Source organism: Mobula birostris, chromosome 24 (genome assembly GCF_030028105.1).
Source record: "Mobula birostris isolate sMobBir1 chromosome 24, sMobBir1.hap1, whole genome shotgun sequence".
Classification (NCBI taxonomy): Eukaryota; Metazoa; Chordata; class Chondrichthyes; order Myliobatiformes; family Myliobatidae; genus Mobula; species Mobula birostris.
In genome coordinates, this window is record NC_092393.1 from 32,416,977 (window position 1) to 32,443,712 (window position 26,736).

Below are 26,736 nucleotides of genomic sequence, written 5' to 3' on the forward strand. Positions count from 1 at the left end.
ATCAGTGCTTGGACTTGTGCTGTTTGAAATACACATGAATGTCTTGGATTTGAGAGGCTTGATCAGTAAGCTGCAAATTGCACGAGGATTGCATGAGTTGGGCTGAATGGTCTGTTTCAATGCTGTAAGGTTCTGTTACTCAAGCTTAGTCATTTCTGTTTAGATGCCTCGGGAAACCATCTAGGCTCATTAAAAAGTTATATCTTGCACATATCCTGTAGATCAACAAGAAATAATTCCATTAATCCTCAGAAAATAAGTTCCCTTTGTATTCCTGTTAGTATTTTAGTTCATTCTGAATCTGAATTTAATGCACGATTATATTAGGACTGAGCTATTCCAATATTCAACGTTAGAAGTGAAGTTTATATTGCAAATTACACCTTTAATGTGTTGGTCATAATTTTTCTTTTGCTGAAATCCATTTTGTGACTTTGCATTAGAAGAATAGGTTTGTCTTCAGAAGTCTGTATAAGTGATCATATTGCAAAGATTCTTTATTGCCCTCTGAAAGCAATGTCCAGTCAGTGCTTTGTAATATTCCCCTTCCATTTACAAAAAAAAGATTGTTGGTAAGGTTATTGTGATGTACAAAGTCCTCTGGAAATTAAATTTGTCACTGTACTAAGAACATTCACTCATTTTGTAAAACAAAAATGTTGCACACCAAACGTATGTCACTTGCTAGATTTTTCGCTTGAAACTCTGGTCCTGTGTTTGGAATTATTAGGAAGTTGCCTACTTCAGCAATTCTACCTTCAAATTTGAAGTCACTGCTGCCAAAATTACTTTTTTTAATAAAAACCAGAAACAGTTATGCTGGTCAATAAGTTGAGCAAGTATCTCAACCATGTAGTTAAGCATCCCAAACTACTCATTGTTTTGGTATCACTGGATCCTTTAAGAAAAACCTTTTTTTTAAACTCGAGGGATATCGAAAAGACTTGTTTAAAAATTAAAACTTACTTAAAATATTTAAGCAAATTCCATTTAAAATAAAAATGGAACTTGTGTTGAATTTGATTTCTCAGACTCCATTGAGACCAACTAATTTTAAAACAAATAAATAATGTATATTTTTTCTCATTTCATATTTAAGTTTGTGCTGCTTGTAATATGAATTGAAGACACATTCCTCTCTGGTTGCCGGTGCTGAATGCATGAGGGTCATCTGATTATCATCTACGGACTTGCCTGATAAGTTGTTGTTTTTATTAATTGCCAGAGTGGCAATCTAGGTATGTTTGGCAATAGCGGAGCAGCACAAGCCAGGACCATGCAGCAGCAACAGCAGCCGCCAGTGCAACCTCTTAACTCATCCCAGCCTAGTCTTCGTGCTCAAGTGCCTCAGTTTCTATCCCCTCAGGTATGTGATATTGCAAGCCATGAAAAGTTAGCTTGAAGTACTCAATTAATATATGGTGTTGTCTTTAAATTTATTCAGACCTCAATACAATGCCACAGGAAATAAATGCATTATGTAACCTAATGGTACATAGTGAAGTTGTGCCTCAAAATATAATTTGTCATTTATTTTTTTGAATAAAGTAAGCTTTGAAACATACAAACTATTACATAATAGAACTAATTTAAACTCTGATACGTTTTATATTTTATCTTTGCCAATTAAATGGCACAGAGCTATTTTACTTGCCGTGGTTCTGAAAGTGTTAGTAAGCTACTGTAACAGATATCTGTAACAATATTAAAAGCTATACAAATTCTGATTTTTTTCAGAGAAGGCAAATAACTATATATAATTCACAATGTGTAGTGTTTTCTTACTACTTTTTGTTTTCTTTAAGGTTCAAGCACAGCTCTTGCAATTTGCAGCAAAAAACATGGGTCTCAACCCTGCACTATTAGCCTCGCCAATTAATCCTCAGCATATGACTATGTTAAACCAACTTTATCAGCTGCAGCTGGTAAGTTAGCTTTCTGGAATCTACAACTGCAAGATCATTAGTTTTGGTTAAAAATGTTCTTCATCATGCAGTGCAACAAAGGAATTTTGCACATTTCTTTATCACCTTAACCATACCTCACCATAGCTGTCACACTACCAGTGTAATTATCAGTGCCTGTTTAACACTTCAATGAATTCTCTGATCTTTTCCTAATTTCTGTCCTTTTTTTTCAGTTTCACCGCTTTTGGAAAAAACTTAACTGCTCGGTACAAGTTAGCATGGAAACTTAATATTCCAGTGTAGTGGACTGTATCATTTCAGCTTAATGTAACTGAATTTGCCATTGTTGAGTGTGTTCTTTTTTTAAAGAACACACAGTTAGTGCAAACATTTTACTAAAACCTTTGATCAATTTAAAGTGAAGAAATTGACATGAGTTAATCATTCAGCAAATGTTTCGGAATGGATTGAATGAAAATCAAATTTCATTGAAGGGTTAAATTGTTGAAATGGTTCAAGATTTTTTTTTGGTATTTTATTCTTAAAATGAAAGAAAAAATCTTTTGTACTTTGTCTTTGCAGGCCTACCAGCGTTTACTCTTCCAGCAGCAGATGTTACAGGCCCAGCGTAATGTTTCTGGAACCATTAGACAACAAGAGCAGCAAGTATGTACAGTAAATTCATTAGTTTTTAAGCTAAAAAATTCATAGACAACAGAGATGCATCAGAAATAACTTGTTTAGCTATTAACATATTTGTATTAACCTCAGATTTCTCTTCCATTTATCAATATAGGCCAAGTACTTCATATGCTTTCTTAAATTTCAGAAATATACTTTAAGTAAGCATTATGATTGATGAGTGTGATCTCATAGAAAGTGATGTATTGTATTGGGGTATGGAAGAACAGACATGGTATATTTGCACTTAATTACAGCCTTTCAATGTATCTTTTTACAACAGGGTCACTTATGAAAGAGTGAAATCTGAATTATTTTTCAAAAGACTGTGAACAGAATTGAATGTTGCACTGTTATCAGACATTCCCATGTTCGACCTAGTCATGGAGCAATAATTTATCTAATTTCCCAAAGGTTTGGTTGAACCAAGTCCTGAACTTGAGGCTTCCAACTTCCCACACCAATTTTCTTGGTCCTAAATGTGACTTCAACAGCCAGTTTAGAAAATTGCCTCTGTATCCTAATGACATAAACTTTACTAGAATTTAAAAGCAGCCACTTTTCATTGCTGGATTTGTTTATATTTGGACCAAGGCTGACTTGAGATTTGTAAAGTTCCTTGGTGAAACCTAAGCTGAACATAAGTGAGTTATTGGTGGATTGGTGCTGCTTAGTAGTAAAAAAAAATTAGATTGCAGGATTTAGTTAGATTTATGAAGTCAGGAAGAGTCAGTGAACCATATTAATAAACTTGAATCAGATTTTCATATGAAGTTCATTAACCAGAATCATTACACTCAGTGGCCAGTTTTAGTTACCTGAACACCTGCTTGTTAATGTAAATATCTAATCAGCTAATCATGTGCCAACAACTTAATGCATAAAAGCATGCAGACCTGTCAAAAGGTTATGTTGTGTTGAGACTAAACATCAGAATGGGAAAAAATTCTAGTCTCAGTCATTTTGACTATGGAATGATTATTGGTGCCAGGCAAGGTGGTTTGAGTATATCAGAAGCTTCTGATCTACTGGGATTTTCACGCACAACAGTCTCTGAAGTTTACCGAAAATGATGTGGAAAAATAAAAAAAATCCATGAGCAGCAGTTCTGTGGGCAAAATGCCTTATTAATGAGAGCAGTCAGAGGAGAATGCCCAGACTTGTTCAAGCTGACAGGAAGGCAACAGTATTTCAAATAACCGTGAGTTGCAGCAGTGGTGTGTAGAAGAGCAACTCAGAATGCACAACATGTCAAACCTTAAAGTGGATGTACTACAGCAGCAGAAGGTCACATTGGGTTCCACTCGTGTACCTAATAAAATGGCACTGAATATATTTCTGCATAATACTTCCAGATTTTCTAATTTGATTTCACAATTTTGTATGCTTGTGTTGCTGCTTAATAGCATTATGTTTGACAGTTTCCGTCACTTTGAACTTTCCAGAGAGTTGTACAACTATTTTTTTAAAAAATTGTAACAAAATTTAAAAAAAATTAAATCCTGTGGTGGGAGCTGATTGTTTAAAAGAACTTGTAAGACAATGTGCACATGGGGGAAATAGTCTGCTGACATAAATAGATCAATGCCCTTTCCTTGGTTGCAACTTTATCTTTGAGATTTTTAATGTGGAAATATCATTAACAAGTAAACGTGCATTATTGCTCACATTTTTACATAAGATAAAATTTAAGCTTAATTAAATATCCTGGAAATGCATCAGCTTTATATTAAATTCACTAAAGATTATAAGACCATAAGGCATAGGGGTAGAATTAGGCCACTCGGTTCACTGGGTCTGCTCCTCCATTTGATCATGACTGATATATTTTCCTTCTCAACTCTGTTCCCCTGTCTTCACCCTTATTAATCAAGAACCTTTCAACCTCCCCTTTAAATATACCTGATGATTGGTCCTCCACAACCTTCTGTGGCAATGAATTCTACAGATTTACCACTGCACTAAAAAAAATTCTTCCTCATCTCTGTTCTAAGGGGACATGGTTCTTTTCTGAGGATGTGACTTTGGGTACTAGACTCTCCCACTATTTGAAGTGTCCTCTTCACATACACTCTACCTGGGCCTTTCAATATTCAGTAGGTTTCATGTTTTAGTTTTCTTCTAAACTCCAGCTAGCATAGGCCCGGAGCTGCAAAATGCTCTTCATATGTTAACTCTTTCATTTCATGGAGCATTCTAGTAAACTTCCTCTGTGTCCTCTCCCTTTGAAATAAAGGTTTTGGACTCGCTTAAGATCACGCACTCCATACTTGATATGTATTGAATTTGACTGACAGTATTTTAACCACTCCAGTGGTGTGCTTTTCTGTAGGTCTAACTAACCTCTGGCCACACAGAATAAATGTGTATTTTTTTTACCATGTTCAACCAGGTACTGATATTTTTAGTCACGTTTAAAGTTACAGTCTAACAACTCACTCTATTCCACTTGATCTCTTTTATATAGCCATGGATTTGGCCTATGCCATTGACTTGAAATGCAAGCAACACGCATCAAATTTACTGGTGAACGCAGCAGGCCAGGCAGCATCTCTAGGAAGAGGTACAGTGGACGTTTCGGGCCGAGACCCTTCGTCCGTTCGAAGGGTCTCGGCCCGAAACGTCGACTGTACCTCTTCCTAGAGATGCTGCCTGGCCTGCTGCGTTCACCAGCAAATTTGATGTGTGTTGCTTGAATTTCCAGCATCTGCAGGATTCCTGGTGTTTGCGACTTGAAATGCAGTTCTTTCTCTCTTCAGACACTGCCTGATAATGTTGAGTATCTTCAGGTTTCCAGTATCTGCACTTTTAGCTTTAGGATATAGTTGGTGTTCAGTTTCACATCGCAACCTATTATGTGAATAGCATGTGCGTGTTAACTGAGGAACCAAGGTTTCAGAAGATGGGAGCTGTGAAGGGATGAGACTCAAGCTACAGAGGAACGAGAAGATGCAACAAATGCCACACTCTGGCAGAATAGAACCCAGACTCCACTCCATTAGCTGAAGTTGTGTGATCCTTGCTTCAGCTCTCAGCTCCATTTAGGGCAACACCCAATTCAGGATTAATCACCAAACATTGGGATTGATTGTTGTCTGTTTTATCCAAGTCTGCCACTCAACCCAGATCCATGTTGAACCATGTTCTTCAAATGGCTCTGAAAGCGACTGCATTGGTCACTAACAGCCAGAGTAATTGAAGAGTGAGGGTAGTCAGAACTTGACTGGTCTTGAGTTCCTCAGTTTTAATTGTAGCCACTATATGTAAGCTCAGCAGTAAATATATTCAGGCGGAATTAGTGTTACTAGTGGGGGAGGAGAGGGTCATATCAAATCAGGAATGTGCACAAGGACAGCATTGTGAACTGAAGGAAGCTAAATGGGGAGGCAGTCTGTGGAGGTATTTGGCTATGCTGAGAGTTTATAATTGTATCATTAATGATTATACAGGTGAAATATTTTCTTTTGAAGTATTAAAGAATATTACTGTTGCTCTTCATCGTAAAATTAAAGCCGCATTTATATTTTTCAACTCTCACTTCAGATATTGAAAAGAAATCATTTGTAAAGTTATAAATGTTGGTAATGGCATCTGCAACTCAAACTTGTAAAATTCCATCTAGTGCTAGAAGTGTGCAACTGCAATAGTGTCCTAGTCATATACGAAGGGTGATTGATAAGTTCGTGGCCTAAAGTAGAAGGAGTCAATTTAGAAAACCTAGCACATTTATTTTTCCTACATTTACACACTTAGTCCAGCGGTCATGCAGCATACGGATCCCTTCTTTGTAGAAGTCGACGTCTTGGACCTCCAGAAAGTGACCCACAGCAGGGGTGATTGATAGGTTTGTGGCCTGAAGGAGATGAGGAGAAACTTCAAACTTTCTGCATTTTCACTCAGAGTTGAGCTGCATGTGCCTGAAGCGAGAGCTGTATAACTCATCTCCCTCTACCTTAGGCCACGAACTTATCAATCACCCCTGCTGTGGACCACTTCTACAAAGAAGGGATCCGTATGCTGCACGACCGCTGGACTAAGTGTGTACATGTAGGAGTGGACTATGTTGAAAACTAAATGTGCTAGGTTTTCTAAAATTGATTCCTTGTACCTTAGGCCACGAACTTATCAATCACCCCTCATATGTGTCCAACCAAAGATTGTGGCACCTATTAAGCAATAAAATACACTGCCTAACAAAAAGAGGTGATTCTCATCTTATTTTTAGTTTGTTCCAGCATAAGACTACTTCAGATTCTGGAAATTAATTATGGCTTGTCTTCAAAACTCATTATTACCATTTCTGATTGACTTTTTCTTTACTCATAGGTTGCACGTACAATCAACAACATGCAGCAGCAGATCCAACAACACCAGCGGCAGCTGACCCAGGCCTTGCTAATGAAACAGCAACAACCGCATCCACCATTGCACCCATCTGCAGGCAAAGTAACCATTGATAATCTGAGTCATCATCCACCTCCCAGCCTTTCTGACCTGCAGACCAAAGAGCAACAAACGTCACCCAATTCTTTCCCTGCATATTCCTTGGGTAGGTACATTGCCAACAAAATAATATCAAACTTGGGAAAATACATTGGTGATGCATTCAGCTCTATCCCTCTTGTCAATTTTGTTTAACCCACAACTAATTTTAATGAAACTTGATTTAATCTTAAGCGAGTTACTGTTCATAGGATCCTGCAATGCAAAATAAAAATAACTTGTTTGTCACTGTTGTCACTGTTCGTATCTTTAGAGTGAACACTGGTCATTAGCAAACATTTCTTATCATCCTATTCCTCTTTTAAATCCATGTAATTTTTCAAAATTTGATCTCAAATTCTTCCTACATTTATTTGTTTTATTTTTCTAGAATCTGATTCTGTATTCTTTCTCTGGTACCAGCTATTGCTCTTTTCCTAAAGCTAGTTGGATAAGATAGAAGCTTCTGAATCCCCTCATCTGGCTGTGTAGCATTCCCCACCCAGAGACTTATATGATGGTATTTAAAACCAATGGCCGAGGACCACCACTGAGCGTGCTAACACAGAGAAATCTCCAGCTGAGGAGATTTTATGACATCCAAGATAAAAATATGAAGGAAACAGTAGAATCAGGTGGTCTTTGAACATGAGGAACAGTCAGTGCCAATCCACAGCAATGGCTTTTATCTTCTTCACCAACTGCAATGCAACTTTGAGCCTCAAATCTCCCCATTGAGTGGTCTGTGTCCATAATGCCAATCACCCAATGCTCGGTCTCACACAAACCATACGGAGATGCAGTGCTGTGAGGAGAACCAGTGGAGAACAGGGATTCCTGCCAATTTCCACCAAGCGGTATACAGCAAAGAGGAGACCACAGGTTCACAACACAGTAGTACATAGCCCAAGTATAACTTAAAATACAGGTAGCTATATACCTGCAGGTATTTAGTCTGGAAGGCTATGACAGCTATAAACATTCATGCTCTAAGGTAGAGCTAAGCAGTTTGCCTGTGTAATATATCATCTAGAATGAGCAAGGTCATAACTTCACAGTCAATGATTTTTATCAGAGGTATTGTTGGAGATGGTCTCAGTTATAGGATTCAACTAAATATTTTGCTCACATAAAAAAATAATTAGAAGTTCTTGGAGCTGCTCCTGTCGAGATCACAGAGTTGATGATGAAATAATGTGCATGATGTGTAAAGGGAATGATTTTCATTAGCTTTACTATGCCATTATTTTGTTTTAATATGCTTTTCACTTGCAGCTGGATTGATCCCAAATATGAATGTAAACAACATGGAACTAAATGCTGGTATATCCATGAAGGATCCGGCTCAAGCCCAATCTCGATTGAGGCAGTGGACCCACCCCAACTCTATTGAAAATTTAAGCAGCAATTCTTTATCGTTGGAGCAGAACCAGACCAAGCATGGTAAGAGCCCCAAAGGGCAGAGTACTTACTGACCAAGATACTTCATTGGGCAGTTGGCATTAAAATTATTTTGGTATCTCCACAATTTTCTGTGAGAAATGCAGAATATAATTGTTAGTTTTCAAAAATGTTAGAAATTAGGCTTGGTCCCAATTTATTTCGTCACTTCTTAAAAGGCTCTAGAATCTATATATACACATTTAAAATGCTGAAAGCATGCTATGTGGTTAATTAAAATTTGAATTAAACAAGCCGTCATATTGTCACACTAATTCAACGCCGTCATATTGTCACACTGGTTCAATGCTGTCATCAATCCAACTCATTTTCTTGTCTTACACATTCAACTAAAACGGCAGACAAACTTGAAAGCATGTAATATGTATTTTTAATCCCTTGAATTTTCTTTGGACATATCAATTGGAGCAATAGGCCGCAGAACATTTTTCAGTTGCAGTATTTTCAGAGTAATCTGTGATAACTTGTTTTACTTTGCCTGTGAAATTTGTTTAGTTCTAAAGAGCTTTGATGCTGTAATAAAGGAAGTGCTAGATCATCAAAGACTCGTTCTGAATTACCTCGGCATTTATTTAACTAACTGGGTCTAATTTAGCTACTGCTGAGATTCAGAGTCAGGACCATAGCAAAATGTTTTTATATCCATGACCTTGCCTTTCTGTCCCACTTAACACATATTCAGGTGCTATCCCTGGAGGTCTCAATATTGGTCCAACAAGCAAGCCCTCCCTTGAGGACTCCTACAGTCCATATGATCTGATAACCAGCAGTGAGTCACCAGCCAGTCCACCGGTACCAGTCAGTGATAGCTGGACACGTGCCAAATCCCCTGCCGATAAGATCTCAAATGGCTCCAACATTAACTGGCCACCAGGTAAACCCCAAAGATTGGCAAAAATAAAATAGGTGTTAAGAATGTTGTGTTTAACTAAGACCTGTATATTTATTACACATTGAAAGAAATTAGTAAATTGAAAAGAGCTGCCAAATGTGTCAAAATAGCTTTGCTCAGTAGTGCAAATATTGAAAAATAATGTAAGAAATATGTCATTCATTTTCCCCCTTTAATATCTTTGGGGTTAATCCATGCTTTAGGACCTTAAATGGACAATAATTATTGTAAAGAATTCTGAAGACACAGCTGGAATATATCAGAGAAGCTAACTTAGTAACAGTCTAACATTTTGGCTTTGGTCTTGACTGATATTCTCTTTGGGGTTCCAGTGCATGCAGTCACATCACAACATAACTGTATTAAAAAAAATACTGACCTGCTGATTTGAATCTAGCCATTTGCTGGGGATTATTTCCAAATTGAGCATGCTGGATATACATTTATAACTGGGTTACATTTCCACATGCATATTTGCTGTTCCATTTTTCATATTAAATTAATATGCCTCTTATTGAGAAATGGGCATTGTGACGTTTTAAATTTGAGGAACTGAACCAAGATATGCAGTAAGCATATCCTGGCAACCTAGCTTGATGCAACATTGTTTTATCTATTGTCTTAATAATTTAAAAGCTGTTAGATTCATCTTTTTTAATAAATTAGTTTATTAAATACACTGTCTGAATGTCCCATTTTAATATTTCTAATGCATGTACAACTTGGATTCTTTTTACAACCCAGTTGTAAATCAACTTTGCCTTTACAAAAGGAAAGCCAATGAGCAGCTCTTTCGATAATTGCGATATGGAATAAAAGGGAATCTTTTTTTTAAGTGTGCTCCTTTACCAGTGTTAAAACAAATAATAGTAGGGTAACCTTGATATTTGAAATATTTATGGGCTAATGGCACCCAAACAAATTGTGTATAAAGCATGTTAAGGTGCATTTCTGTTCAGAATGCCACTGTGGTTGAACATAGTTTTGAAATGTAGCCACTATATATTCTTTGTGATGGTTAAAAGACTAATTTGTATTTAATGTTATTGTCTATACTTTCCATAAATTAACAAAACTGATGGCTGCAGGTGTTAATGGTTTTGCAGGGCCATTATAGGAGCCTTAACAATGGAGTTCTAACTATTGTGTGTACTAGCCTTTTATCTGTCCCAGATATGAAGTAATTTTGTAACTTATTTCATTGCTGTTTATGGGTAATACTATGCAGTAGCTAATTGTAAAGTTCGAAGTGTTCATGTGCAGTAACTTTATATCAGCTTATTGCACAGAAAGTGCCACTGCTAAAGCAGAAACCTTTACTCCATACTTGCAGGAAATCAGTACTACTGTTAAATCTAATATTTCAGTGAGGTTTTCAGGTCTTAGATGAAGTAGAAATTTCAGCCACTTAGTTGAAGTTAAATGTATTCAAATAATTTAATAGCCTTTTCCAAAAAGTAAATATGTTGAATGCAACATAATAGCTATGCAATAAGAACCACATTCTGTAATATTTCAAAATGTCATTGTTGGGAACCTCACTCAGCTTAACCTTACATTGTGATCTTGTAACTACAGAGCAAGGCACACTAGAGTAGTTGTGGTTTCCCTGGTCTCTGTTAACTCAGTTCATCTTGGTTAATCTGGCAGTTTACTTCTGTGCTCCTGTTCAATCAGGATTTTTTTTTCCTTTGACTGCAATACAACGATCACTGCTGGTAGTATTCTTGTATGGACTTCGGGGTTAAACTGAGTCAGGAATTTTTAAACTCCCAGTTTTTGAAAAGCCTGTCAACGTTCACCATTGTAGCTTATGTGACTAAATCTCAATGAGCTTTCTTGGGAAATTTCAAAGAGATACTGGTAGTTGGGCAGTACTCCAATAAGGTGCCATTGCGTTCAGCTTGAGATAGTAAAAAATCAAATGTACATGAAACATTGATTTTTTTTATTATTACTTAGTTTCATAGTTCGTTAAAAACTTCCAATAAAACTTAACAATTAAGCAATAATGTTTGTCTACAAAACTACTAAAAATAATTTACTATTCTAATGCCTATTTTCTAACTGCTGAAGAATTTCGGCCTGGGGAGCCATGGAAAGGACTTCAGAATATTGACCCTGAGACTGACCCCAATGTTACACCTGGGAGTGTCCCAAGTGGACCTTCCATCAATACTACTATCCGGGATGTGGATCGCTATCTGCTCAGGGACAGGAGTGGAGGTAAGAAAGCAAAATACACATATTATTGTCATTTGCACAAAGAAATTAACTTTTGTGTTCCTTAAGATCTAAAAAGTGAAACAAATGCACTACTTATGTGGAAATAAGCTATGCAATGAATATTATCATTCCTTGCATCAAAGTTTTACTTTTGAAATCTATTTCATTTGGTTTCAAAACTATTAAATGTATCTGTATATAATTTGGTAATTTTACTTAAATCATTGTGCTGAAATTGTGTACAAATTGTTAAGCTGAGGTTGTTAATACACAAGCGTAAAATTGAAGGACATGGGGAAATTACAGGTATATGTTTAAAACTTCAAATCATTGATCTCTTGAATAACAAAACAAGCTTGAGAGATGAAATGTATACCATTACTGTGCTATGAGAAGACTAGTTTTCAAATGTTTTGCAGAAATTAAGTTTTCCTGTAACAAAATCACTAATTATTTTCCTGAAATTTAACTATGGTTTCCAGATTCATTTCTGCTACATGATAGGATAGTGGAATTGAAGTGAAAAATCAGTTATTTTGTAGTACTTTCAAGGGGTACATGTCCTTTTTCTGCTCCACTATCTTTGTTTATTTCATGAGATGTAAGTCAGTGGCCATGTTATTTGGTACAGGAGTGGAACCTGCTGTGGTCTTCTGCTGCTGGAGCCCATCCTCTTCATCTCTGAATGCACAACATGTCAAACCTTGATCTGTACACCACTGTTGTAATGCATGGCTATATAAAGTGGCCACTGAATGACGTGTGTGTGTGTGTGTGTGTGTGTGTGTGTGTGTGTGTGTGTGTGTGTGCATTGCAAGAATATATTAACACTTCATGATTAACTCAACGTGGTACACAGTTGTGGCTGTTCTGTCTTAGTCCTGCTCCCTTGACCTGAAACATCTGGCAGTCAAGTGTCGTTTGTCTACTGTGGGAGTTTTCTATCCCTTCATCCTGATAGCAGTGTATGTATATTCCACCCCTGGCAAATGTCAAGCTGGCACCGTAGGAGCTGAGTCCTATAATCTGCAGTCATGAGACAGCACACCCTGATGCCTTTCTGGTCATTGCAGGGGATATCAAGCAGACTAGCTTGAACCCTGTGACAAATTACCACCAGTGTGTCAGCTGCAGAAGAGCTGTCACAATCAATCACTACTGCACCTCCATTAAGAATGTTTATTATGCCATTCCGCACCACATGTTGGCAAGTTCAATCACCTGACTGTACTTCGATTCCCAGTATATAGTCAGAGAAATGAGGACTGCAGCACTGCTGGTAAAGACCGCAAAGGGTATAGTAAAGGGATGTGAAGGAATTTTTTTAAAGGATTGATTTGAATCTTTCGACCGGATTATGTTCAAACAATCATCATTTGAATCTGAATGAATATGCCACAGCTGTCACCAACTTCATGAAGACCTACGTGGATGAGTGTGTGCCTTTAAGAACATACTGACTTTTCCCAAACCAGAAGGAGTAGTTCCTCAGTCTGCTGAGAACATTCAAGACTGGCAATCCAGGGCCCAACAGGAAGTCCAAGTTCAAGTTTGTTATCAACCGTACACATGAATACGGCCAAACAAAACAACGTTCCTCGGGGGCCAAGGTGCAAAACACAGTATCAACTGTCTTACAGAAAGCCATCATGAAAATGAATAGGTAATTCCATTTGAAGTTGAATACACAATCGGATGCATGTCAGCTGTGGCATTACTTAGATTAGATTAACTTTATTTGTCACATGTACATTGAAGCATATAGTGAAATGTATTGGCAAGATGGAGCCAACAAACAGCGCAACCAACGGCAACATCCTGCAGACAGTTCATGAAATTGCTTTTTAATATGATTTTACTAATAATAAACTGTGTGCGATTGGAACCTGTGAGTTACATTTTGGTGGCGTGTTTTGGGCTGTTTGAGCGATTTAGCACTTGGCTGTCTCTGAAGTTCAGTGAGATTTTGAGTGAAGTGTGCGGCCTGGAGACGAGTTGTGAGCCGATGATAGACTCCATTACTTCTCTCCAATTTTGGCGTCAAGCAAGGTTGAAGTTGACAAGTACGAGTGGATATGTGGTGTTTGGTGCCATTTGCCTATATTTGATCAATCTTCCTCTCCCCTTTGCTAGCTGCTGACAGGAAAGTGGAGGAGCCTTGGGTTCCATGCTGCAAGGATTGATCGATGACACTATGGACTCATTTTGGGTGATTGAAGTTCATGTTGCATGTATTTCTGGATTCTGGTTACTTTTTTTGCTGTTTTGAACAGTTTGATAGGGGCACTTCAATGAAGAATGGCTCTGTATAGAGGCTACATTGGGTTAGCAATGTGACACTGAACTAAACTGAATACCACTGGACTTCTGGTTGATATTTGAAATTCTGTGTGTTGTTCCTTTTTGCCATTCACGCAATTTGTTCTTTTATCGCACATTGGATGTTTTCTTGAATGGGTTCCATGATGTTTCTTTGTTTCATGGCTACCTGCAGGGCGAATCTGAGATGTATTCTGTTTACATAATTTGATATTAAATATACTTGGAACTTTGAAATATATTGTTTGTATCAATGACCAATACAGTCCAAGGATGTGCTGGAGAAACCCACAAGTGTCGTTATGCTTCCGGTATCAATGTGGTATGCCCATAACTTACTAACTTTAACCTGTACATAAGGTGAAACCCAATAGCATAATTGGCAGTGATGTTTCACTCTCCGATACTCAACAACTTTTATGCACGGTTGGAAAGAGAGAATAACATTACGCCTGTGCAAATCCACGCAACGTCTGTATTCTGTCTCGGAGGCTAATGTAAAAACATTCCTTTGAGGGTGAACCCTCATAAGGTGTCAAGCCTTGGTGGAGTACCTGGCAGAATACTGAAAATCTGTGCTGACCAACTGGCTGGTGTGTTCAAGGACATCTTCAGTCTCTTAGTACTTCAGTCCGAAGTTTTCACCTGCCTCAAAAGGGCATCAATCATACCGGTGCCCAAGAAGAACAGGGTGAGCTGCCTCAACGACTATTGTCCAATAGCACTCACATCTACAGTGTTGAAGTGCTTTGAGCTAGAATTAACTCCTGCCTGGGCAGCAACCTGGACCCACTTCAATTTGCTTACTTGCACAACAGATCTACAGCTCCTAGGCTCACTACTCAGCTTTGGAGTACATAGACAGCAGTAAAACCTATGTCGGTCAGCTGTATCAATTACAACTTGACATTCAACACCATTGTTCCCTCAGTACTAAACAACCAAGTTCAAAACCTGGGCCCTTGTACCACCCATTACAACTGGATCCTTGACCTCTAGGAAATCTTCAAGAGGCAATATCTTCAAGAAGGTGACATCCATCATTAAAGACCCTCACCATCCAGGACATACCCTCTTCTCATTACTGCCATTGGAGGGGAATAGCTTCTTCCCTCCGCCATCAGATTTCTGTCACGAAACATTTCATGGTATACCTGTATGTTAGTGTTAATAAACTTGGTTCTGATTATAATGCTGCATGTTTCTTCAAAGGGTATTACACTTCATACACTGGTATACTACCTAGTGGCTGCCCCACAAGAGCACTAATTTGTTACACAGCTCTTGACTCTGGACATTCATGGGTAAATACCCTACTGTACTTTAAAAGGCCCTCTGCTCAGTCTGTGCACTTTGCTGTGGCAGTTAAGTGGAATAAAACACTGCCTTCACAGGTACTTGCCAGCAGTAAATCACTCCAGACTTTGGAATGGAGAGTATGTTTGTGACATGATTTGCCCAGGGTGTATAGTGCAGCTGCTCTGCTGAGGTGTGGGTTAGTGTATACCATGGCTACCATAGAGGCTACATGCTTATTACTGGGGACTATCTGAAGTTGTTCCAAGTGTTGATAGACCATTCACTATCTGTGTCATGGCAACTTGTCAGTAACTGCATTGTTAAGCAGAATATGACAAAGTTCTTAAATGCAACTGTGTTTCCACTTCAGGATTAATTTCTAAAATGTTTCACATAATTTTATAACAGCAAAACAGGCTCAATGATAAATAGAATGGATTAGGTATTTTTGATTTTGTTGTTATTCTGCATTTTCACAAACATGAAGAGATGCAGTTAGACCTGAAATGCTTTAAGCTTTACATTCATGAAAATTGAATTTAATCAATTATAAGTGATCACTGATAATCATCCCCACCCCATTCCTTTGTTTTTTCTTAAACGTTTCACTGCAAAAGACATCAAATGGGACAATCATCTTAAGATTTAATTTAAATCATTTTCCATTTCTTTAGTTGCTTTTTTGCTGTTTATGCAGGGTCATCCCCAACATCTCAGAACGCCACGCTGCCTTCATCTAGTGCCTGGTCCTTCAGTGCCTCTGGCTACACTAGCTCTTTCAGCAGCTCTACATCTGCACCTAATCCTGCAGGTAGGGGTCCTTTTGCTTCAGTTGCTGACCAGACCCAAAATTCTCCATAAAAAGTGAGGAGGATTGTAACAGTCAAAAATAAAGGGTTAATGTGCAGTGATTGGACCTATAAAGTGGGTGGTATTATTCAATGAAACAGATGAGTAATGTTCCTTTCTCTGTACTTACATTTTAATTGGTTAGTTAAAAATTCCTCTTTCTGTACTTGACTGGAGCTATGTAATTTTCTCTTTCTTCCTCACTACATCATGAAAATAGTATTTGGGGAGAGGCCAGTGAAGAACATAAAACATTGAAGCTCTTCTATATTATTCCTTTGAATTTAATTTAACATTCACTTGCTTTACCCAAACATATTTTTCCTCATGTTAAATGTATGCTTGCTTTTTTTTTCATTTCTCTTCAAACTGCAGTAGTTAATACCAAGTGGAATTCAAAATGAAACTGAGAATAAGTTCACTTTATTTCAGTTAAGGATTCCAGTTTGTATTCTTAAATTTTAGGTTCAATGTACTGATTTACAAAATTGGGAAATGTATTTAGACCCCGATCACAGCCATGAAGTTTGCAAACACTTTTCACTCAATTTACTGATTACATAAAATTGTCACTTTTATTTACTAGTACATGATAGACAAATTGGTAGGCTTGGATAAGTTGAGCTAAAAGGCCCTTTACATACTACATGAAGGGTAAAGTAGTTTACGTCCCAAGCTTCGAATAAATAGTTGAGTGTGGTAGTATTGAAACATCCATAGCTTAAGGTGATAACATTACCATATAATATTCAAACATTTGTTTTCTATTTCGCTCTCAACGTTACCAAAATGTTGGGGGAGAAAAGATTCTCTAATTGTAAGTTCAAAAATGGTTTTCTGTTTATGATATTTTGAGAACATAAAAGGTATCCTTTCCAAGTGATGGCTTGTTACTGTTTCTAGTCATTTTTTCTTCTATATTTCATTTTATTAATAAATTTGAATAACATGTTCAGATTTGATCTATCCATTTTTCCTTCTACCACAGCATATAGAATTTAATAGTAAAAAGTACAAGAAAGCAAATATGTGAATATTGTATAATGATATTGCTTCATGATGCAAATGTTTCAATATGTTTTGTTCTAAAACATTATTTGCCATTCTTCATATAATTGTCAGAAGTGATAATTAATGAAATGAATGAAAAAGCAATTTTCAAATGTAGCGAGAATTGGGCTCTACAAATACTTTAATTTTGTGAATTGGCATAGGATCAAAAGGTTTAAGAATACAAACTGGAATTCTAACTGAAATGTAATGGCAATGGAAAGACTAATAAGGGTGGTGCCTAGGCAGTGAATGATGGAACCTTTAAGTGCATTGCTGAACCTCTGTATAGGAGTCCAATGATTCCTGAAGTTGACAGCACAAATTGATAACATGGTGAAGAAAGCATCTGGGTTTAGCCAAAGCATAGAGCAGGAAGATCATAGTATAATTTTATAAAACATTGGTTAGGCCATAGCTGGAGTACAATACTATAGGAAGGACGTGATAACTGGAAAGGGTGCAGCGGAAATTCACCAGAAGGGAGTCTGGGATAGGCTATTTCAGCTATGAGGAGAGACTAGTTTGGCTGTGTTTACTTTTCTTGGAAAGGAGAAGGCTGACAAGAAACTTATTAGAGTTGTACAAAACTGGGGGCCGTGGATATGGTAGATGGCTGGAGACTTGGTATAGTAGATAGCAAGAAATTGGAGACAATAGATTTGGGATAAGGAGGAAATGATTCACAGGTGATCTGAGAAGGAATATTTGTTGAGTGTGGTATCTGGAAAGTACTACCAAAGTGGGTGTTGGAAAAGGGTACTCCCATTATGATTTGAGTAAATAATCGAGCACTTGAAGTGACAAGATACAGAAGGCTGAGTGGTGTTAGTAAAGGGATTAGTATAGCGAGGGCTTGTTTCTATGGTTGACTGAAATGTAAACTGTCTATTGACTAACTATTATGTGTGCAAGATTTTTAATATCTTTGAACATCATTCTATACTCTCATTTTCATAATTTTAAAAACAAAATAATGAGAAATTGATTGGCAAGAAAGACTGCTTGTACAGCTTGCCTGAAAGCCTCCGTTCTGTTTCATTAGTTTTAAGCAATCTCATTGTTGTTCCTATTGGGCACAATCTGACTACCATTTGGCTAACTGGGCAATGTTTGTAAAATTGTAAACCAGTGAAGGCAGTGCATAATCATGTGAGTCTAAAATATCTGAGGGGAAATGGGTAGAATAAATGGACAAGGCCCAAAGAAAATAAGGTAAAAGCAAATGTTATTACTGGAGTGGGGGTGCAGTTCAGTGAAGAACAATGAAAGCAGCTATATCCTGACCAGTAACATTCTTCACAGTAGAAAGCAGATTCTGGAATTCCAATTGGCAAAAATTCGGATACTTCCTCCTGGTTTAAAGTTTTAAAATGTTGAGTTATGTAAAATATATAAAATCCATAACTGGAACGTAATATGAGGATCTGGTCATACTACTCTTTAAAGGACTTCTGGTCTGTTGGAATCTGCAGTAAAAAAATCAGTTTCTTAGCAGAAGATTATGTATAGGAAACAAAGATTTTAAAAATATTGGAACGCTTCTCTGCGATAGAGTATATGGAGAGATACAACTCCTAAAATCGTGAGGTGGATTTGGAGATTAAGTAGGGTAAAAGGATATTCAGGTTAAGCTAAGAGGAGGTTAGGTAGGTTAATGGGGCAGTTGGAAGGTGATTTTTTTTTTGCTTCATCAATATTAGTGATAATAATAGCAAAGCTGTGGGACAAACCCAGCAAATCTGACTTCATAACTAGAGAAGTCCTTTATTTAATCTTGAATTGGTGCCTTTGGCTATAACACTCCGTGAAGCTAAAAATATTCATGGTATCTCTATAAATGGGACCACACATAAGATTTCTCTTTACGCAGATGATCTTTTGGTTTATATTTGAAACCCTGAAGAATCTATTCCTAATCTTTTGGAAACATTAAATGATTTTGGAAAATTTTCTGGATATAAACAACTTAAATAAAAGTGAATTGTTTCCATTAAATGCTCCTGTTTTTATATATAACGATATTCCATTTAGAATTGTGAATTCTTTTAAATATAGGTATTATCATTACTAAAAAATATAAAGATCTTTATAAAGCTAATGTAGTTCCATTAATGGACTCTATGGAACAATTATTTTCTAGATGGAACCCACTTACACTTTCTTTAATAGGTCATATTCATGCCATGAAAATGATGATTTTACTTAGATTTTTATATTTTTTCAAAATATACCTATCTTTTGACTAAAAAGTTTTGATCAAATTGATTCTATTATTTCATCCTTTATTTGGAATAATAAAAAACCAAGAATTAATAAGTATCATTTACAAAAATCTGAAAAAGATGGTGGGCTTGCACTACCTAATTTAAGATTGTATTATTGGGCTGTTAATATTCGACAGTTATGTTTTTGGCTATATTGGCTCGTTAAGAGCCAAAAACCAGCTTGGATTGATTTGGAATTAAAAGCTATCAAACACTTTCATTTAGCCTACAGATTTGGTTTCAGTTTTGGAACTCTTTTAATTTGAAACAATTTAAATTGTCTAGCTCTTTACATGGAAATTTTCTATTTAAACCATCAATAACCGATCCCATTTTTCTCTTATGGAGAAATAATGGGATCTGTTCTTTTGCAGATTTATTTTGTGGTGGTCGATTGATGACTTTTGAAGAGTTAATTAGCAAATATTCTCTCTCTCAGACACATTTCCTACAATATTTTCAGGTTAGACATTTTTTACAAAAATACTTATCAAAGTTTCCATATAAGCACGAATCTGATTTGTTGGATACTATTTTAAATAGGAATCCTTTAGTGAGAGGTTCCATTGGTAGAATTTATAATTTATTTTTACTACAAAAAGATAACCTCTCACTAAAGATTAAACAAGATTGGGAGAGAGAACTTAATATGACCTTTGTTAATAAAGATTGGTTGCGAGTTTTGAAAATGATTAATTCTTCTTTGATATGTGCCCATCACTGTTTAATTTAATTTAAAATTGTTCACCGTTATTATTTAACAAAGGAAAGATTATCTAAAATATTTCCTAACATAGACAATTACTGTGATAGGTGTAAAACTGAAGTAGCCATTTTGGCACATATGTTCTGGTCATGTTCTTCATTAAAATCTTTTTGGAAATCTTTATTTTCTACAATTTCTAAAGCTCTGAAAATTAATTTACAACCTAATACGTTGACTGTCTTATTTGGAATAATTTCGCATAATATTCAGGGTATTTCATCTTCAGACCAACATGTAATTGCATTTGTCACGTTGTTGGCAAGAAGGGCTATTTTATTGAAATGGGAAGATACCTCTGTCCCTACATTAATTCAATGGTTTTCTCAAGTAATGTCATGTCTTAACTCGGAAAAAATTGGAAATAGAAGTTTTGATCCTGGATTTGATTTTTGAGAGAAGATGGGGCTCTTTTGCCAAATATTATCATTTAATTTGAATTAATTTATATGGTTTCCTTCCAATCTTATTTTATATAAATGTGAATTGGCAGCTGATGATTTTTCTTCTTTATTTATATAGATGATTGTAAGTTGTATTGCTCCGGGAGTTGGTTCCTAATGGGGTTTTTCCTCTCTTTTCTTCTTTTTTCCTTCTCTTTCTCTTGTAGTTACTGTTTTTTTTCTCTTTTAGTAGCTGGGGTTCTCTTTTTCTTTTATAATTTTTTTTCATTATATTTTTTGATAAGTTTTTTTCTTCAGCTTTTATATATATATATATATATATATATATATATATTACTGTAATCTTGTACCATTTTAAAGCTGTAGAAGAGTATGTATCAATAAAAAGATTTTAAAAATGGAAAAAAAGAACTGAACTAATATCAAATGGATAACTTGATGCAGAAATAACCATTTCTAGTACAGAGGTAAAAAAGCATGTTATTAAAGTTGGAAAATATTGATATGGAGTCTTGAAGGCTGCAGTATTTCAGAAAGATGATGAGATGTTATTCTTCAAGTTTGTATTGAGCCTCTTTGTTAACAGTTTAGAAGGTGTAATACCGAATGGCCACAGAGGAGGATGGGGGATTTAAGTAACAGGCAGCCAGGAGCTCATTTTTTATGTGCTGAATTCAGCTGCACTACCAGGTGATCATCCAATCTGTTTGTTTTCTCTAATATAGAGGGGATAGTGTTGTGAAGACTGAATGCAGTAGACTAGATGGGAAGAAGAGCAGGTGAACTACTACTTCACCCTGATGTTGGATAGGAAAGAATGGAAACAGCAGGTGTGCATCTCATCCACTGGGATGGAAAATTGCCTTAAAATGCGGACTTGTTAGCAAGGACAGATAATTGTCCAGGGAGTCACAAAGGCAAGGATCCCTTCAACGTTGTGGGAGGTGGGGAATATGTCTGGTGGAGATAATTGAAATTGCATTGGTTCAGGAGGGTGGCAAGGACCAGGAAACTTTGTTCTATCCAGGAAGATGAGGTAAGAGCACAGGTGTGGTCCAGGGCTCTGTTCGCTATGGTAGAAGAAAAGCCACAATTCAGGAAGAAGTAATACATTATGGGGCATCTCATCTGTGGCTAATGCATTGACATTTTTGACAATACTGAACTGTTGATGGTCAAAGATCAGCTCTGCAGCAGTAGAAGTTTATATATTGAAGCAGGCGCATGTCAGAGCAACGGCGAAGTTAATTGCTACATGAAGTGGTTAATATTGATGCATTTAAGAAAATTTTATGCAGATGTGAGGAAGAAAATGTGATACTGGAACTTCGTGGAAGGCGGTAAAGAGGCTTTTCTGGGTAAATGCCCTGCTTCTGTACTATTAGATTAAGGCAATCAATGCTGGAATTATAAATTATTTTTGATGCAAGATTTGATTAAAGAAATTTGCGTAGGCATATGGGGGAAAAAGATGAAATGAAATTATGTCACTGGATGTGTGAACAAGTTATCATCCTCCCATACTTTAAAAGTGACTTTTTAAAATGTTTAGTTTTGCGAATATAAATTGTAGATCGATGTCAGGTGTGTCATTTTTCATATTCACTTCAAAATTTCAATGCAAGAAAAGCCAGCAAATATATATATATATTTTAGCAAGAGTTTATCTGCCTGGAATTTGTGCAAATTTAGACCCAAACATAGAATGTGTGTGAGAGCTGGTATTTTTCAAGGTTTCAGCCCAAAATATTGAAAATTCCTTTGCCACCACAGATGCTGCTCAACTCCGTTAATTCCTTCATAAGATTGTCTTTTCTTCCAAATTCCAGTATCTGCAATCCCTTTGCTAGTTTATTTCCTGAAATTTATCACAGTAATGTGCCTAATGTACTAAAATAACTGAATGTACAAATGTGGCAATCTGCTTTGAGAATGAACGCAGTTTTGTTATCACTGTATTGCTTTCCACTTCTGTCCTAATGCACCCTTCCCTCTCCTCTATTGTCTGCTAGTGGACATTGACCTTATGCATTGTCACATATTTGCCTCCTTTCTTTCACTTTTATCATCTAACAAACTCTGATCTTCCCATTTTTACACTTTTGCACAGATTGTTCTTTGTGACTTACATTTTTTTAAATACAGGTCACCATTTTTTTGATTATGTCATCATTTTTCAGTCATTCTGTCATATCTTATATTACACAAGTTGGACAGACGCCATGCAATAGCATTAAAATATTTTAATTTGCTCAGCTTCAATATTTTTATGTTGTAAATCTTGTTTTTCTGAAGTTGGAACTATTCCACATTGTGGGTCGTGAATAAATTCTGGGGAAACCATCCACTGGATGGCAAAACGTATAGAAGATCAAATTGCTGATTTGTGAAGGAAAACACCATGGTGCATGAAAAATCATTGCTAGAATTTGTGGAGAATATGCATTTTAATTTTATGAAATTGTACTCCCATTGGAAAAAGAAGCATGAGTAGTGATTTACTTGAATGATTCTTTATTGGCTAACCAGCAGAATGAATGTGTGAATCCCTGTTGCGCACTCATGAATGAGGCTCCTTGCTGGGGAAAAAATATAGGGTTACAAGTAGTTATTTTCTGAGTACTCAAACCTTTTTGGTTCGCTCCTCATTTCCATCGTTTTGTACAATTTTCTGAATGCCTCATGAAATCGGAGAATACAGTGTATTTAAGTGGCATTAAAGTCTGACCGGATAAAGATGTTTACTGGCTCATCTCCAAAGTTTAATGGAAGAAATGGTACAGCAAAATAATGCATCTTTGTGTACCAACTGGAAAGTTTAAGTTGCCCATTTATGACTTTTTTAGAATTTTGAGCAATTGATTGTGGAGTGACTAGAGTTATTGTTTAATGGTAGAACATTAACAATTCAGAAATATGATTATGTATTTTTACTAGAGGCAAATTAACATCAACAGCATTAATTCTTAATCCTCTGGATATTTCATGTGTGCTAGCCTATATTTTATTAAAAATGTATTATTATTTTAATGGATAGTTGAATCAATCTGAAAACTTCATCCTAACTCAGTTTAACTTGCCTCAAAAAATTGATGCAAAGATATAAATATTTAAGCATTCACATATTACTTTGTTTCTTCAAATGACAAAATGTCAATTGAGAAGGAGAGTTCTCAATTTTTACTGGTCATGTGAGGGGTTTTGGACTGATTGTGGTTTAAAAAAAAACAGGGTAATAGATGCCTTCCTAACATGTTGAAATATAGTAACAAATGCAGAAGCCCTGTGGTCATGTAGCAGTTAGCATGCAGCTCTTACAGCTTGGGGCGGTTTGGAATTCAATTCCGGTACAGTTCTGTGAGGAATTTCTGTACACCCTCCCCGTGGGATTTCCCCCCATCTACTCTGGTTTCCTCTCACAGTCCAAAGATGTACTGGTTAGATTAATTGTTTATGATAAATTGTCCAGTGATTAGGTTAGGGTTAATCGGAGTTGTGGGGTTGCTCAGGCGGTGTAGCTTGCTGTAAGGGCCTACTTTGCGCTGTTGCTAAATAAATAAATATTCAGATATCTCTGAGATTGTGTTCTATGGTAATATGAGTCTTCATTCTGAAGTGGAAATAATGTGTTTGAAGTTTATGTACCAGACATGTTTTGCACTTTGAGTGTGTTCAGTGTTGAAGTGTAGTATGCTTGAAATCAAAATGTTCATTTAGTTTGGTTCTTTTTGACTAGAAAATGTTTTTCCTATATTTCAGCTAAACTGACAGATAAATCTACTTGGTCACCTGGACCCATTGCTCAAACTCAAGCACCACTGTCACACGAATTGTGGAAAGTGCCGCTAGGATCCAAAAACACTAGGCCTCCACCAGGCCTGACAAATACCAAGCCATCACCATCATGGGGTGTCAGTTCACTAGGACTTGTCTCAAGTTGGCCAAGCTCTTATTCCTCCAGTAAGTTATTGTCTTCTGATATCTTTGATATCTTTCAGATGAATTCCGATGTCATTTCAATTTGTTTATGATTTGAAGCAACTGAAAAATTGAAAGAATAATCAGGTGTTTTTGTTGACAGAAAATAGAAATCCTGAGCCAGAAAACTGTCTAAATACTTTTGCATATATTTATCAAATTTAGTGTACTAACATAGTACAGTATTTTTTCAAATGAATTCAAATAACAATGCATCTATCCTTCAAGTGTGTATCTTTTCTACCTCCTACCTTTATTCAAAGAAGTTGAATATAGTTCCCTAACTTAAGGAATAAATGGGTTTTGCAAATTATAATATATATTTTATATCCATCATCCCATATGAAATTGAATAAATAAAGCTTTCTATTAATTTTTTGTTATTATTACATTTGTTCTTCAGTTACATGTGCTATTCATTTCCTTTGTTAGCCACTTAAAGAACTGAGAAAATCATCACATTTCTATTAAAATGAAGTGACAATTTGGTTGGTGGTACTTTTTAGAGTAGTCAAAATCTACTGTAGAATTAGATGTAAATAAATGTTCTGAACCTAAACTCATTTACAGGGTAGTAACATTTTGCTTTGCCAATTTTAGGTTCTGCTTGGAGCACAGATAGCTCTGGGAGAAACAATAGCTGGTTGGTTCTGCGAAACTTAACACCACAGGTAAGAAGCATTAGCTTCTTGTCGTATGAAAGTAACCTCGCCCTTGCATAGAAGTCTAAACATCACTGCAACTGAAAAGTCCGAATTCATTATATCTTTGAATGGAAATTATACTGTTTCACACACCTGCAATTACAGAATTTATACTTAATATTAGCTTAAGTTTTAAGGTTAGAATCACAGACTCTAGAATTTAATTGGCATCCATTGACCCTTCGAGGCATTTTGTGTGAATGTATAACAAAAATAAACATTCTGGTATTCTCACTTTCAAAATATGGCAAAACCCTAATTCATACTGTGTGGTATTGGTGGTGGTGTGGGGGGGGGGGTGTAGATTCCACTTAAAACCAGCAGCTTTTGTAATCTGAAGTGCTGCAAAATTAGCAAATATATGTATTCACTTCATAGAATCCATATTAATAAATGTGTATCTAATATGCTGTTTTATAAAGTTAGAATGTGCTTGTGATTTTAGTTTTGATACCTCTTAAGAACACACTAATAACACTCGGGTTAAAGTTGTTTCTTCATTTCTTATTGCAAAGATGAGAGTACAAAGTTTTAGTCTCCTTAAAATAGAGTATAAAACTCCAAGGAAATAGCAGGAGTGTGTATATTTTCCAAAGTGATATTCACTCTTACAGATGGATGCAAATGTTATTTTGAAGAGCAGAAATATTTGCAATAACATAGCCTATGTTTAGCCTTCAATTTAAATTTCCATATTTAAAAAGGAAATATTTTCAGATATTTATTAGCTTTGTATAACAGTTTTACAGAGATTTATGTAGTCCCTTCAAAAATTGAGACATTTTCTGTAATCACTCACCATTTATGGTTTTGTGTTTTCTACACATGCATGAGAACAATTTAATGTATTGGCAGTGTTTAAAATGATTTGTTACCAGACGTAAATCCTCACAAATCTGCATCTTTGCACCAATTTTTCTCCCTTTCTCCAATCACCCATTAACTCGCTTGTTCCAACTGCTATCCCCAATCCCCTTTCTTGCTCTACATTGGCTTAGAAACAGACAATCCTAAGGATTTTCTGTTTTCAAGCTAATGCAGGAGCAAGAGAGCAACTTAAGTGTGTGTATGTTTGTGTGTGTGAGTGTGTACACACACATCCTTTAGTCTCAGGAGACAATGGATTTGCGCCTTGGAAGGTTTCCAGGGCGCAGGCCTGGGCAAGGTTATATGGAAGACCAGCAGTTGCCCATGCTGCAAGTCTCCCCTCTCCACACCACCAATGTTGTCCAAGGGAAGGACATTGGGACCCATACAGTTTGGCACCGGTGTCATCGCAGAGCAATGTGTGGTTAATTGCCTTGCTCAAGGACACACATGCTGCCTCAGCCAAGGCTCGAACTAGCGACCTTCAAATCACTAGACGAATGCCTTAACCACTTGGCCACGCTCCAACACGAAAACTTAAGTTTACACAATAGAATTGCAATGCATTGGATAATTTTGCAATATTT

At 36.4% G+C, this 26,736-nt stretch overlaps 1 protein-coding gene across 10 annotated transcripts in view; it reads left to right on the plus strand.

The window, feature by feature from the left end:
• tnrc6c1 (trinucleotide repeat containing adaptor 6C1) overlaps positions 1-26,736 on the plus strand; it is a 133,242-nt gene that overhangs the window by 96,695 nt on the left and 9,811 nt on the right. For 6 of the 10 annotated variants that reach the window (XM_072241957.1, XM_072241959.1, XM_072241958.1 and 3 more), the window contains 10 exons: positions 1,226-1,366; positions 1,806-1,925; positions 2,490-2,573; positions 6,915-7,137; positions 8,346-8,513; positions 9,214-9,405; positions 11,500-11,649; positions 15,965-16,078; positions 24,360-24,560; positions 25,179-25,249. In XM_072241957.1, the coding sequence (XP_072098058.1) occupies positions 1,226-1,366; positions 1,806-1,925; positions 2,490-2,573; positions 6,915-7,137; positions 8,346-8,513; positions 9,214-9,405; positions 11,500-11,649; positions 15,965-16,078; positions 24,360-24,560; positions 25,179-25,249 (1,464 nt within the window). The remainder of the gene's footprint in view (positions 1-1,225; positions 1,367-1,805; positions 1,926-2,489; positions 2,574-6,914; positions 7,138-8,345; positions 8,514-9,213; positions 9,406-11,499; positions 11,650-15,964; positions 16,079-24,359; positions 24,561-25,178; positions 25,250-26,736) is intronic. The other 4 variants (XM_072241964.1, XM_072241967.1, XM_072241965.1 and 1 more) reach the window with 2 other exon arrangements.